The sequence below is a fragment of the Sus scrofa genome, chromosome 1 (assembly GCF_054392235.1).
Source record: "Sus scrofa isolate SSC_HxYL_T2T_F1_AM1 chromosome 1, Sscrofa_HxYL_maternal_Yorkshire_Landrace_v2.0, whole genome shotgun sequence".
Lineage (NCBI taxonomy): Eukaryota > Metazoa > Chordata > Mammalia > Artiodactyla > Suidae > Sus > Sus scrofa.
The window spans coordinates 232,635,602-232,651,555 of NC_139383.1; the positions used below are offsets into that span (position 1 = coordinate 232,635,602).

The 15,954-nt window shown below is 42.5% G+C and overlaps 1 protein-coding gene across 2 annotated transcripts in view; it reads left to right on the top strand.

Annotated features, from left to right (window-relative positions):
* The window catches only part of PGM5 (phosphoglucomutase 5), a 203,367-nt gene that overhangs the window by 157,934 nt on the left and 29,479 nt on the right, over positions 1 to 15,954 (top strand). The window contains exons 10-11 of one of the 2 annotated variants that reach the window (XM_084987596.1): positions 6,806 to 7,017; positions 10,785 to 15,603. In XM_084987596.1, coding sequence (XP_084843722.1) covers positions 6,806 to 6,988 — 183 coding nt within the window. In that variant the 3' untranslated portion in view covers positions 6,989 to 7,017; positions 10,785 to 15,603. Of the gene's footprint in view, positions 1 to 6,805; positions 7,018 to 10,784; positions 15,604 to 15,954 lie in introns of those variants that run through there. The other variant, XM_003121933.7, reaches the window with a different exon arrangement.

Below are 15,954 nucleotides of genomic sequence, written 5' to 3' on the forward strand. Positions count from 1 at the left end.
AGCTGGTGACCTGCTCAACCACTTTTGAACTCATGATCGCAGCTAACTCTATGACTTAAACAAAGAAAAATGGAGTAATTCTAGCTATTTTTTTTTTTCATGGAGAGAAATGCCTGTCCAATCCAGATCTTCTGCTTTAAAAGCTGCATGCCTTCTTCTACAAAATCTGATTCAGATGTTGCACAGCGATATTTTCACCTCGAAGCTTTCCAGATAAATGGTTGGGATTTCCTGTGGGAGATAGCATCTGAGTTAATCTGCAGGGTGTCTCTCTTCCAAGCCTGTCCTGTCGCCAGGTTCACATGCCTGGGGTGGCCAAGTGACTGTACATGCGACATTGTACCAGATTTCAGGGCCATGTGCTGTTTTCCCCTGGAATTCACCCTAAGTCAGTATTTGACTAGGTCAGATGCTGCCAAATCACTGCTGGTCATGTCCAGTTCTTCCTTCCCCGCCTGGCTGCAACATGTCCTATCGTCTCCAAGCTCACATCTGGCAGCTCTGCGTGTACTTAGCAACTCTCAGATTTCCCTGCATTGATTTACACAAGGACTTAAAAAAAAAAAAAAAAACCCACCCTAACATTCATTTATCAAGCATTTATCAGATACCTACTCTACATAAGGCTGTGTGCCAGTTTGCAGGACCATACAAAACATATGCGATATTGTTCAAATATGTCACAGGAGAAGCAATGTATGGCTAGCAGTGGTTTCATATAGTTCAACCTAAAATTATAAGCCTGGAGTCAGAAGACCTAGGCTGAAACCTTGGCTCCTCCATTTACTGGATGTGTTACCTTGAACAAGTTTTTTGACTTTCTTTTCAGTAAAAGGAGGGGGTGACCTAGATGATCCTAAGGTTCTTTCAGGACCTTAAGATCCCAAATTGACCAGCCAGGAAGGAGTATTTTATTGCCAAATAAGCCAGTTCCATAGGAGATAGGGAGAAGATAAATGGTAACAAATTTATGTGTTTAGCAATGATTTCAGAGAACATGGCACTGTAAGAATAAAATTAATCTTAATTCTGCCTAATTTAAAAATAAGTATATAGCATTGCACCACAAACCTCTAGGCTTTATACAGCAGTCTTTTGCAAAATCTGGAAAGTTGGACAAGTTAGAGCATAGCACCATTTTCACTAAAATCTTCAATATAAGAATAATTCTGGAGTTCCCGTTGCGGCATAGCGGAAACAAATCAAGACTAGTATACAATAGGATGTGAGTCTGATCCCTGGCCTCGCTCAGTGGGTTGGGGATCCAGCATTGCCGTGCGCTGTGGTGTAGGTCGAAGATGTGGCCCGGATCCTGCATTGCTGTGGCTGTGGCGTAGGGTGGCAGCTGTAGCTCTGATGAGGCCCCTAGCCTGGGAATTTCCATATGCTACTGGTGCAGCCTTAAAAAGCAAAAAAAAAAAAAAAAAAAAAAAAAAAAAGGAGAAGAATTCTACTTATATAGTGAGTTAAAATTTTTTCACAGCACTTCTCAGATACATTTTCTCTTTCTTTTGTGACATAAAACAATGTTTTTATTTCTTTTTTAATATAATGATTTTGATTTTTTCCATTTTCTCTTTCTTTTTTGACATAAAACAATGTTTTTCTTTTTTTAATATAATGATTTTTATTTTTTTCCATTATTGCTGGTTTACAGTGTTGTGTCAGCATGGTGACCCAGTTACACATACATGTATACATTCTTTTTCTCACATTATCATGCTACATCATAAGTGACCAGACATAGTTCCCAGTGCTACACAGCAGGATCTCATTGCTAATCCATTCCAAAGGCATAGTCTGCATCTATTTCAGATACATTTTCTGATCTGATGTTCACAAGAACCTGGTAAGCCAGGCTGTATTATTTTTCATCCACTTTTAGGAAACTGAGGCTTAGAGAGCTCGAGTGACTTACTCAAGACCACCAGCTAATAAGCCAAGCCAGAACGCTAGCCTCGTTCTTTAGTTGTGATTCCTGTATCATTTCCAAACTGACTTTCCACAAACAGCAAACCGAAGGGGGCAAATCTGGGGAGAAAAAGAAATGCTACAGAGATAACTGGAAGCAGATGGGAGGGGTTTTGTTTGGGGTTCGTAAAGCAGTTCTTCAACAACCTTCTTCATTGGAACAAAGTTAGGTAGGCAAAACCCCACCCTGGTCATGGAGACATACAACTATGGACACTCAAAGGGGAAAAAAAAGCAGTAGGCTGGAAGTGCAGTACCCCCATCCCATAATTATCTTCTAAGGGAGAAGGGCATCTCTTTCCCTTCTTTGTGCTTGTGGCCATTGTGTCATCCTGGAAATTCCAACTCCTACAGCTGCTGTGGCTACAGAGGTATCATGGATTCCTCCACTGCTGCTTCAAGAATTTCCGTAAGAGATTGTGCTAAAAGCAATTAGTGTCAGATGCTCCAGAGGAGATGTTCTAGTGGTTCCGCTGCTGACAAGGCACTCAGAGGAGGCTTTCAGAACGCAGCAGCAATGTGATGTTTTATTAGGCCCCTGGGTTATGACCTTCTAAGATGCCAGTCTGATGGTAGTGTGTGCAAGGAACCTCAGATCTAAAAGGGATCTTCCTTAAGATTGACATGTAGTATTGTCAGTCACTTGGATACATGAAGCAAGTGACCCAGAGCAAAAAGGCTACTTCAGTGTCGTCCACATGTGGCTACATGTTAGAATCCCTTGGGGAGCTTTTATAATCCCAGTACCCAAGTCACAGCCCATGCAAATTCGATCACAATGTCTAGAGTGGGAACCAGTTGCCACTATTTTTTTTTTTAAAGACCTCTGGCTGATTTCAATGTGCAGTAAATTTTGCAAATTATGGGCTATTTGTCCACAGGAAATCACCACAGTGCAGCTCCAATGTTTTTTGCTAAAACAGACCCTTGTCCTAAAAATGAAGGATGGGTAGACATACTATCTGTCACAATTACCTTTCAAGGTGAATACATTAGCCTCAGCTCACCAGTGGAAAATTTGAGTGTGTTTCCACTTGGCCTTTTTAAAGGTGGAAGGAGACCTTCCAATGGCCCTCACAGCAGCTATTGAACATGTCATGACATTCATTCAATAAGTGTCTATGGAGGGCCTGCTGTGTACCAGGCATTGTCCTAAGCTATGTCAGTCAGTAATAGGTGAATGAGGAACATAAGGGTTTGCCCTCCCAGAGCTTCTCAGCTAATGAAAGACCCAAAGACATAATTCAGTGGTTCTGACAATTTAGGGTTAAGGCCATAAAGGGAATTTATTTTATTCCTTTGCATTGGGCCTTGTTTCTTCAAGGGGATTTATGGCAGCAAACACACACATAATGAAGTTGTTAGAACATAAATAAGAAACAGAAATCAAGACTAGGGAAAATATAAATAAGGGTAGAGAATCAAGAACAGAAAAATAATTCATAATTATGCAAGTCATAAGGATCCACTTGGGCTGAACCTCAGATTTGACATTAAGTGTCCTGGCAGCCATATTGACAAGGGAGCTATGGTTAGTTATAAAGTTCATAGTGTCAGAAAGACAAAAAACAAAACAAACAAACAAAAAAGCCAGTTCCTCAGGGAAGGAAAAGTTTTCCTAACACTTGGCTCCTGAGATGTCTCATGTGGAGGTTTGTAGAGTCTCCTACAGTGACTGCAAAAAATAGATTTTATAATAGTCCCTTGCAGACCTTCCTTGCAGTAAAAGTGAGGATATAAAACTAAAATGCAATTTAATAAATCCTTTTCTGCCATGATTAGGTGATCAGAAGTAAGTTGATTTGGGCCAAATATATGTCCAGATAAATATATGGCTGGAAGCTGGAGTATGTGGGGGACACCCTTGTAAGAGGCTTCATAATTTCTCTCTATTAGGATTTTCATAGGTCTATGGTTATATTTTCTGGCATAGAGTTGAAGGATAAGGATTCCATGTTGTGGATAATGGAATGGTTTATACCAGGGGTCAGCAAACATTTTCTCTAAAAGGGCCAGGGAGTGAATACTTTAGCCCTTGTGGGCTTGCCTCTCATAATAGTTCAGCTCTGCAGTTGGAGCACAAAAGCAGCCATAGACAACACATAAGTGAACAGGCATGGCTGTGTTCCAATAAAACCTGATTTATAAAAACAGGTGGCAGGTCAAATGTGGCTGACAAACTGTGTTGCCAACCCCTGGTTTAACCTAAAAAAAAATTTTTAAAGCAAAGTATATTATTAGTATTCTTTTGTTGGAATTATGGAACATTTAGAAACTTGGAAAATTTTGGTTAGTGGTGGCTTTGGCCACACAATTTAGTTGATAGTAAGTGATGATACATAATGAGGAGAACATGGCTTGTGTCCAGGTTACAAATTCATTAAGGTCATTGGAAGAACATGCAAACCCCAAAGCAATCTAGCAGAACTATTCATACTTCCAAGTGACACTCAATAGACGTGGAACTGGGGTTGCTGCCGCACAGAACCAGGCTGGATCTAAATATTTTTTGTTCTATGTGGAGAAGGAGAATTGTTATATTCCTCACTGAGAGGTCTCACAAAGCAACATGGATTCTCTATTAAGATCTCATGGTTCCTTTGGAAAGAGAGAAGACATCGGGTTATTTCCAGCAGGCTGATGTGTGCTATTCACTCCTTTATCATCTTTTCGAGCGCAAAATCTGTTCTAGGCTACCCAATGAAGATTGGAGCCAACCTTCCATGAGTACAGCCAAAGCTATGGCTACCCTTAGGGAAAAAAATAAAATGATTTCATTGTACAAAGGGCTTAGCTATGAGCAGATAATACACGTTAACAGTTTATCATGGCCTGAATTCTTAAAAACTTCCCCTGGCCATAAACTAATCTGGACGGTTAAATGTGTAATGGAGTTATCATAAAGGGTTAAGGCTGGGAGGTCATCAGAAGAGGAAGCTTCGAGTGACTTAAAATCTACAACAGCTGGTTTAGGGCTTCAGCTTTAGAGTTTTCAAAAACATGGCTATGAATATGATGGTGGAACCGAACTTTGGGGCTCCACTATCAGTCTAACCAGAATTGGGTATACCAGACTTTCTAGATAGTAGGGAATTGGTTTGTTTGCTCCTCTTGGAATTCCTAATTATTCACTTCTTCAGCAGCGTAAAGTGATTAATAGTTTTGCATTGCATAGAATATCCCAGGCTTATGAAGAGCAAACACAGTATTTACCTTCACATACCCAGGGCTTAGCCCTATCCCAGATCCATCGGGGTGGCTCTAAAACATATGCCCAGTGAATGAATCCTGGGCAATATCATCCTGTTTGTAAGGCTAATGTCATAGAGTGATGGGTTGTCAGGAAGGGGCATGGCTTCTTCTTCTTCTTCTTCTTCTTCTTTTTTTTTTTTTTTTGTCTTTTTGCCATTTTCTTGGCCCGCTTCTGCGGCATATGGAGGTTCCCAGGCTAGGGGTCAAATCAGACCTGTAGCCACCAGCCTACACCACAGCCACAGCAATGCAGGATCCGAGCCGCGTCAGCAGCCTACACCACAGCTCACGGCAACGCCGGATTGTTACCCCACTAAGCAAGGCCAGGGATCGAACCCGAAACCTCATGGTTCCTAGTCGGATTCGTTAACCACTAAGCCACGACGGGAACTCCATGGCTTCTTTTAATTACACAAATTGTGGCAGACATTGCACCACTCCAAAAGAAACTACACTTTTTGTTTTGGGATTGGAACAAAATATGCCCACAAAACTTAAAAGCAGAAAACCACTCAGATGGAATCATAGTGTTCCCCAGCAGATATTACCAGATGGCAGCAAGGGGAAAGGATTAGGAGTCAGATGTATGCAGCATGTATGAATATTTTCAATAATGGCTTATTCTTAAAAGCAGGATTTGAGGCCAGAGAAACTTCAAGGGTAAACTTCTTAGGGAAAATATCTGATATCAAAGTTGCCTGTGACATTGGCTTTTTCAGAAGTGACAAGTGACCAGACTATGATTTTATTCCCTCGTCTCTTTCTTCTGGCCCCTGTCAATAGGCTTATTTATAGCAATGACTTTATCATTGTCTTAAAAAACACAAATCTCCTTCAACAGAAGTCATACTGGGATCTCACAATCGTATTCGAAAAAATATCACTGCCCCCAGGGAGCAGAGATGCGTAAAGAATGGTGATGTTCTGAGACAAAATCAGTGTGAGGTGCTGCCACAGCCCCACCCCACCCCACGCCACCCTCTTGGCTGGGTCTTACATGTAAGAAGGAAGGAGAGAACCAAGAGGTTGAGGATGTACACAGAGACCCTCGAACCCAGCGGAAGCCCCAGGCCTGCGCATTTCATCATAGGAGTCCATGGTTGCCAGAGGAATGTGGGAACAAGACAGAAACCAAGAGGAGGTGAACTTAAAGCAAAGTCTAACATTACATGAGGGTAGCTTTTATACAGGTATTGGTCTTACTCTAATAGATAAACTGCCTACCTGACTGTATCCAGCAGGTTCCTAAGGGACCAACTTTGGCCCCAGGGACATTTATTAAGTATCTCCCCATCCTTGTTACCTCTACCTCTTTCTGATTCCTGCAGCACCAGACCAAGGGGCTTGGCGCATCTGGTCATAGTTCTGCTCTTCCCTCTCCCCCAGTATTAACCACAGGGTAACAGAAATAGAGACAAACAGATAACCTTCAGTAGCTTCTATGTTTACTTCACTGTCCTGCTTGGGTGAGTGTGGAGCCAATTATAAGTTGTCATCTTTGGATCATAGGAACGTGCTGGCCGCCAAGGTCGGTATTCATTATTTTCACTTGTGTATTCATCCTGGGTGTTCTTGCCCTCAGGGCCTGCGGATCATTTTCTCTGACGCGTCTCGGCTCATCTTCCGGCTCAGTTCCTCCAGTGGCGTGCGGGCCACCATCAGGCTGTACGCAGAAAGCTACGAGAGGGATCCCAGCGGTCACGACCAGGAGCCCCAGGTACCAAAACAGGACTGTACTCTCAGCACTGTGTCGTATCGCTCCTGACAAGTTTAAGGAGCTCCAGTAGGCATTTAGTGAGAGTGATTCTACTTTCCAGAGAGATATGCTGATGGCTCCAGCTGAAGGACAAGCTTAGAGTAACTTTAAACAGTTTTGGATTTTGTTTTTGTTTTTTCCTCTTTATGGCCGCACCTGCAGGATCAAAGCCAAATCTGCAACCTAACCCACTGAGCAAGGCCAGGGATCAAACCTTCATCCTCCTGGATACTAGTTGGGTTCTTAACCCACTGAGCCACAACAGCAACTCCAACTTTAAGCAAATTTAACTCCTTCATTGTGGTGTTTCAAACAGAAAACTTGTTCTCTAGCATTTATGATGAGTTTAGCCAGCATTTCCCAAACCACTTTCCTCTCTTGCCTGTTCTGCGGTTTGTTTATTGTGGGAACCTTAAGAGAGGCACCTTGTATGGATAAGGGAATTTTGAGTTAGCGTCATGCTGGTCAAACTCATCAGAGTCTTGACTATACTCATATAAATGATGAATTCCCAAGTGTTTGGAAAACTCTGGATTGAGCATGACTTTGAGGTGTCCTATACAGATGCTACCCTAGGCTTCCTCTCCAAGGTTGTTGCATGGCTCACTGTGAGAGGAGGGGCCATGGCTAGTCCGAAGTTAAAGTTAAGGGAGGACACTGACAAAGCTATCTTACCCTATGTTTGGCAGAGCCCCCTCAAGTTGTCAAAAAAAAAAAAAAATAGAACTAATTAAAAGCTCACAAAAGCAACAGCATGGGACTTGCCAGTGAGGTGCAGTGGGTTAAGGATCCAGTGTTATCTCTGTAGTGGCTTAGGTACTGCTGAGGGGCGGGTTCAGTCCCTTGCCTGGCCCAGTGGGTTAAGGATCTGGCATTGCCATCTGTGGCATAGGTTGTAGCTGTGGCTCAGATTTGATCCCTGGCCCGGGAACTTCCACATACCATGAATGCAGCGCCACCCCCACCCCCAAAAATAAAGAAAGAAAAGCAACAACACAACTATATCCCCACTCCGCTATTTGTTAAAGCTCCAGGCAACATTAATTAATACTGGAAAGCACCCTCTGTAATGTCGGGTTCTTCCAACTACACTGTTGGCTGCCCCTGCCCCCTTGGTCTCCAGTTCAACCTGGGTTTTAAAGCAGAGTCCTTGATGCACTGGTTCCTTGAGATGAAAACATCATTTCCATCTGCAGCGCTTCTTTTGTGGAGAAGTAGAAAAGCAAAGACAAACTCACTGCTTCTCAGTTTTGAGTTGCTCAGAATTTTTGGTTAAAATTTGCCGAAATTCCACCCTGGATGGAATAAGATACCAGGGAGGGTTTTCTTTCTTTGTCTGTAGTTCATTGTTCTTTGTTTTTGCTTTTAATGGCATCTTTGGAGAGTCTCAAAGAACTTGGTAAAAATGATATCATTGGAGTTCCTGAAGTGGCTCAGCAGTTAAGAACCTGTCTAGTATCCATGATGATGTGGGTTCGATCCCTGGCCTCCCTCAGTGGATTAAGGATCTGGCATTACCACAGATGTCGCTCAGATCTGGAGTTCCCATGGCTGTGGTGTAGGACAGCAGCTGCAGTTCCGATTAGAACCCTAGCCTGGGAATTTCCATGTGCCTCAGGTGTGCCCCCACCGCCCCCCCAAAAAAAAAGAAAAAAGAAAAAAATATATCATTACACCTGACCCTGTAAGCAAAAGATCTGTCTGGCATAAAATTATCCCTAATGGAGAAGTGGAGGCCTGAGAAGCTGAGAGCCAGGGTCAGGGTCACGGAGAGTGTGAAGGGGCAGAGCACAAGGTCCTTGGTCTTTCCTTCTCAGGATCACAGGCTTTCCATGCAGGGAGGTGTCAGGCTCTGCCAACATAATTTGTTAGTGAGTACATTTCACCCGAGATAGTACCAAATCCTGCCAGAATTAGAGGCTAACCCTCTCTTTCCATATAAAACTCTTCGACCTCTCTTTTTGGGAAGTAAGATTAAAGCAAGGGCCTGAAAGTCCAGAGCTACGTACAGGGTGAGGAATGATATTCCTGGCCTCACCAACTCTGACTCACTCTGACTCTAAGGCTATTTTTTTCTCAACATTCTTTTCCCTATTTGCACGGGGTAAGTGATTATGTTTGCTTATTTTTATTTACCTTTGCACTGACTACAGAAGTATGATGTCCAGGCCATTAGACATGTAAAGAAAATCCTATGCAAATATAGGTCTCCCTCTGAGGTGGTCCCCCAAAACCAAGTGGTGCCACTTCTATTTTTTACAGCTTCCATTGAAGCCGAAAACCACCTCAGACAGGTCTGTTGTTAGAGGATTGTGTGATGAGTATTATTTTAATCTGTGAGTAAAAAACAAAATTGTTAAGTGATACCAATTATAGTCACCCTTACTGTGTATTTCCCACCCTGGTTGGTTTAAAAAGTTTGCCATTTTGGAGTTCCCACTGTGGCTCAGTGGAAATGAACCCAACTAGTATCCATGAGGATGGAGATTCTATCCCTGGCCCCGCTTAGTAAGTTAAGGATCCGGCATTGCCGTGAGCTGCAATGTAGGTCACAGACACAGCTTGGATCCTGTGTCGCTGTGGCTATGGTATAGGCCGGCAGCTGTAGCTCTGATTCGACCCCTCGCCTGGGAACTTCCATATGTAGCAGGTGCATTCCTAAAAAGGAAAAAAAAAAAAAAGTTGCCTTTTTGAATGGTTTGAGAAATCCCTTCATTGATAGGGTTCTTTTTCTCATATTGATATTCCCTCCCTTTCTAATCATAAGTGTGGGTTTTCCCAGACCTGGCCAGGTGGACTCAGAATATTTAACTTATGATCTAGAGAAAAATTTTAGATTAAAAGGGAACTCCTTATTCAAATACCAGACATCACTGACGCACCAACTTTAGCTGTATTGCATAATACATTCTGGCCAAGATATAATTTAGAGTAAGATTTTAAAAGGCATCTAAACCCCTAAGGAAAAGGAAGAGCATCTCTCAGCAGGCCCACCTGTCTCAATTACTGTCCCCTCTACGTTGGCATCTAAGTTAAATCACTGAGGGCCTCCTTCCAGCATTGCTTTCCAGGACCACCTGCTCTTGCCTTCCAAGCACTTTGGAAGGAAAAGCCTGCAGTTAACTATTAACAGAGCTCGAAAATAGAGCCTTCTCCACAAGTTGCTAATATTATTACTGGTCCAGGGCCTGGCAAGGCAACACTAGCTTGTGGTGCTGTCTTAGCTGCAGAGAGACCTCTTCTACATTTTCAGCTTGTTCTGATTTTCAGCTCTGAAAGCAGAGAACAGATACCCATCCTCTCCCCCAACCCCTACACTCCCAATTGTACTCAGAAGCTCCTTTAAAGGACCTCTCTCCTCTGAAGAAATTCCATTGATAATCTTAATCCAACTCAGCAGGTCATGTTTTGATGTTTTACCCACCCTAATACTCATCAGCATTCAAGTTATTTGATAAGAAGACTTCCTTATTATTATTATTTAACAAGAGTTCCCTTCAACTAGCTTATCAGCATCTGGCGCAGGGATAGTTTCTTTTCCAGACATTTTAAACACACGTGAGCAGAACATGTTTATTTATTTGTTTGTCTTTTTAGGGCCGTACCCATGGTCTATGGACATTCCCAGACTAGGGGTCAAATCAGGGCTGTAGCAGCTGGCCTACACCACAGCCACAGCAACTCAGGATCCGAGATGAGTCTGTGACCTATACTACAGCTTGTGGCAATGCTGGATCTTTAACCCACTGAGCGAGGCCAGGGCTCGAACCTACTTCCTCATGGATACTAGTCAGATTCATTTCAGCTGAGCTATGACGGGAACTCCTGAACAGAACATGTTTAAAACCTTTATGCCGTGGTTGCCTTGTGGAAGTATGCACAAGTCTCTTAGTGATGCAACTAGAACTCATACCTTCTATATGAACACAAGTCTCTACTCCTGTGGAGATTTTTCCATTTGTCTACCAGTGATTATGCTCTTTGTCTTAAGCTGATGTAAATGAATTTCTTCTCTACGTCAGAAAATATTTTTTAAGTGATTCTGTTCATATGCACCTATGAATTGGTGGGGAGGGGAAGAAGGAGAGGGGGAGGGCTCTGATGAAACGAGGAGGTGCGTTCCTTGCCCTCACTCTGTGTCCCTGGTAAATTAGGAAGGAAAGCATCCAGGGCCTATTTCTGGAAGACTACATAGTTTTAAAAGTACAAGATTGCTTTAATTTTACTGGCAATCAGTAGGCCTTCAACGAGTCCTCACACCAGCTGGTAATAATTTGGAAAAAGGGACGAGCCAGAAGAACTTCAGTTCACAGGTAACCAGAAACAATCCAATTGTTTTTATTTTCTTTCCCACCAAGTTTATTAGCAGGGTTGCTAAAGTGACTTCTTATTTACCTTCTTTCTTTGTCCCTTTGAGCCTGAGGGTGGAGTAGCTATTGAACAATAAACGATCAGAAAGGAAAAGGAAGAAGAAGTTTTGCTAAGGACTTTGCTTTGCTGTTGTGCTAATCATGGGATGATAATCAGCTCCTGCTAATCAACAGTTGGCTTTGGAACATTAATTGCTATATACAACCGCGCCCCACCGCTGCGGAGACTTATTTTCTCCAACCTTCCTTACCAATTGAGGGAATTTAAGTATGTATAGCTGATAAGCTGTACATAGAATATTTTAAAAAACAATATCTGAGCATCAGGACGTTCTCTCCATTGGATTCATGCCAAACCAAAGGCCATCTGATATTTTGTTCTACCTGTTTTTATTATGAATTTATAATCCAGAAATAGAAAGCACAGAGCCCTTTTGTATTAAGTTGGGAGGACCTGTAATTTATCATTTAAACCACGATGCTTCTGAGAGTGAAAGGGGCACTAATAATCATGTGGAGACTGTCCCTCATACACCAAAACAGATGGTTCCTCTAGCCGCACCCTTTCATGCTTAGATCTGCACATCTCTTAGGAGATTGGGTTTCCAAGAGCATCGTCTGTATAAACCCAGCAGTACAGAGAGCAGGCCAGGAAGAGAAGTGTGAGCTCAGTGGTTCTAACCAGACTGAGCATCAGAACCACTTGGGGATCTTGGTAAGGACACCTTGCCTGGGTGCTCTCCCAGAGATTGATTTTAATTATTCTGCATGGGCCTTTGGGTTGAAAAATCTTTGCAAAATTTAATGTGTCTATGAATCACCTGGGGATCTTGTTAAAAGGAAGATTCTGACTCAGATTTGGGAAGGCCAGAAAGCCTGCATTTCGAACAAGCCCCCGGGCCTATTGTGCTGCTGATCTAGGGGCCACACTCTGAACAGCAAAGAGTTAGACAGACTATGAAGCCCAAAAAACAGGATCCTGAAAAAAATTTAAGGGGGGAACTTTGATTTTCATTTAAATTTTTTTTCCATTTTTAGAATTGAACTTAAAAAAAAAATTATAGTTGTTTGACCTTGAAGTCTTTAAAATGGCAGAAGGGGCAACATGTTTTTAGCACTCTTGTAGGTATGGCCACTGTCCTCTAAACTGCCCAACTGGACTTCACTTGACAATCTAGGCATCTCTAACTGGACACATGCAAAAGTGAACTCCTGCCAGCGCCCCTACCACTACCAACCCCAAACCCTGCTTCTTTCAGAGTCTTCTCCATCTCAGTAAATGGCAGTTTCATTTTTCCAATAGGTTCAGCCAGAATTCAAGGATTCATTCTTGACTCCTTTCTTTCTCTCCTGCCCCACATCCAAGAGCAAATCCTATCAGTATGACCCTCAGAATACAACCAGAGTCTGACCCTGTCTTAACACCTCCACCATTGCCAAGCTCCTGTCCTCTCCAGGTTATTGTGGTGGTCTCCTCACTGGCCTCCTTTCCTTCACTCTTGTCCCCTCCATGCCCACACCCCAGCCTCAGCACAGCCAGCAGAAGAATTTTTTCTTTTTAAGAAAATTAGATCACCTTATTGCTTTAAAATCCTCCAGTGGCTCCCCACCTCAGAGAAGAGCCAAAACCCCTACCATGGTCTCAAATGCTACTGGGAATGGCCCATTTCTCCTTCTGGCCTCATCTCCTACTCTTGTTCTATTTCTTTCTCTGTTTCAGTCTCTGTTCTGTGAACACGCCAAGAATATTCTGCCTCATGACACCTATGTAGCTTTTCCCTCTGATAGCTGTATGACCTGACCTTTCACTTCTCAATGAGGGCTCCCCTGACAACCCTACATAAAATAGCCCTCACACCCTTGCCTTGTGCTACTTTTTCTCCATAGCACATAGTCCCACTTCACATGTATATTTGTTTTATTGTCTGTCTCCACCCAGTACAATAAAGGTACCAGGAGGCTAGGGCTTAATTTTTTTTTTCACTGTATCCTTAATGCACAGAATACCACCTAGTATATGGTAAATGTCCAATACAGTTTTGCCAAACGAATGAAATACAGATGGGCTCGCTACACCTCTGCCCATTTGACTAAAAATTCAGGGGTTCCCATGATTCCCCCTTTAGACAATAATTCAGTGGAATGACTCACAGAACCCAGAGAAGCATTTTACTTACTATTAATGGTTTCTTATAAGGGATATAACTCAAGAGCAAAATGGAAGAGACAGATAAGGCCAGGTCAGAAGTGCTTTGAACCAAGTTGTTTAGGAATTTTTGGAGGTTTCATTACCTAGGCATGGCTGATTGAATCACTGGGTGTTGATGATTTGAACTCAATCTCCAGCCCCTCCCCCTTCTTGGGAGGTGGGGGTGGGGCAGAGAGTTCTAATCCTCTCATCACGTGGTTGCTTCCTAGGGCTACAGTCCTCATCCTGGAGCTATCTAGGGGTTCCCCAAGAGTCACCTCTCTCCTTGGCATAAACTCAGGCATGGTTGACTGTGGGAAAACATCCTCCCTCAATTCTGAAGTGACTGCAAAACGCCACGTGCCTAGTATATGATTAACTAGGGGAAATGGGCTGAAAGGGACTGGTAAGAGGATTTGCATGAACTAAGAGAACATGGTGGTGACTGGAACTCGGAGACAGAGCAAGTAGGAACGCTGCCTGGGCAGGTACGTGTTTCTCAAGCATTGATTGCTATCGCCAGTTTCCCTCGTGTCCTGTAGATAAGAAACCTCTCCCTGAAGGCCATAAAGAATAGCTTTTGCCACGTGACTGTGAGCAGTCACGCCCCTGAGCCTTTTCCCTGCCTCATGTTTCGAATGAGCACAGTAAAACCGGTGAGGCACCAGCAATCTGGTGGGCTCTTGATCCAAGAGGTCTTGAGCTCCCCCCCTCCCCTGCCGGGTCCGACCTTTAAACTTTACTGTGTCTATATATCTTTCTTCATTGCCATTTAACTTTTCTTAAGCTTTGCAGTGCCCGTCCTTCACCCTCCACTTACTGAGCTGGTCTCGGCACTTGACACTCCTGTCACTCAGGAAATTCAAAGGATTATAGAGGTTCTCTGCCAGAGACAAAGACAAGATATATATATATATATATACTTTTTTTTTCACTGCACTTGAAATGTTGGTAAATGTGAGTGCTTTGAAAACAACCAGTTTTCTCTCCCTTAATTTGAATCCGAGATGAACAGGTTTTTAAAAGTTATTAGAGGAATAATGTTCTGCATTCATACCAGTTGTGTTTTATAACTAATAGAGGATCTAAAGTGAGTAGTTAAAAACTTGGAGAATAAAGTTAGAAACTGACATAATGTATGTGATGCAGAAAGGTTGGAAATAGAAGAGAATTCAGAAGTGACACATAAATGGTCCCTAACTTAGGCATTCAATTTTCATAACAAGATGAAAATAAGTATATATATGCATATGTATGTATGCATGTGTTTGTTTATGTATGTCTGTGTTTGTATAAGTATAGTATATATACACACATGTCCAGACATATATATATACGCATGGTCTTGGAATCATACTAGATAAATAAATATCAGAAACATTGTGCTGTATTTGCAAAGAAAATCAGCACAGGAATGTACTAATAGCCATACAGGGAAAACATGAAACACTTTATTTAATTTTTCTCCTCAAAGTTTAGTCTATATTGCTGTTGTTTGGAAATATGGGGGAGGGTGGGGTGATGCAGAGAGAGTTTAGAAGAGAAACACGCGGTGAAAGGGTTGGGATTTAAACTCCTCCAAGGCCAAGTTGAAGAACTGGCTCGTTTTGCTTGAAAGAGAGGCGTGACCTGTAGGTCTTCGGGAATTTAAAGAGTAATATGTTGCAGAGAAAGATGACCAGCTGTTCTCCATAAGTGATGAATATGTAATTTGAGGAAATAAATTCAAGCTGAACTGGAAGAGGTTCAGATTGACTGTTAGAACAATTTCCCAACTGCCAGGCCTCCTGCCCAATTCAGATGGCTGGTTTGTGCTTTTCTAGGCGTCTCCATGACCACATAGATTCAAATAAGTTTAAAATGTGGGCAAGGGCACAAGGGACAGAGAAAGATAACATTTCAACATATTCTTCAGCCTTAAAATTTTGGTTCTGGGGTTATTATTAAAAAAAAAAAAAGAAAGAAAGAAAAGAAACAAGTCCTGGTCCGGTGGGCTAGATTTCCCTCTAGTGGCCTAGAAAGGAATTTAGTACGATGCTGTTTTCACAAATCAGTCACTTGGAAAAGAATTAAAATTGAGGAGTTCCCTGCGTGGCTCTGCGGTTAATGAACCCAACTAGTATCCGTGAAGACACAGGTTCGGTTCCTGACCTTGCTCAGTGGGTTAAGGATCTGGTGTTGCCATGAGCTGTGGTGTGGGTCACAGATGCAGCTCGGATCTTACATCATTGTGGCTGTAGTGTAGGCCAGCAGCTGTAGCTCCAATTTGACCCCTAGCCTGGGAACTTCCATATGCCTTGGGTATGGCCCTAATAAAGCAAAAAAGAAAAAAAAAGAATTAAAATTGATACAGAAACAACTATATATGGGTTTTCTTTATTTCTACTCATTTAGATGAACCACCTCCTTAAGACAAA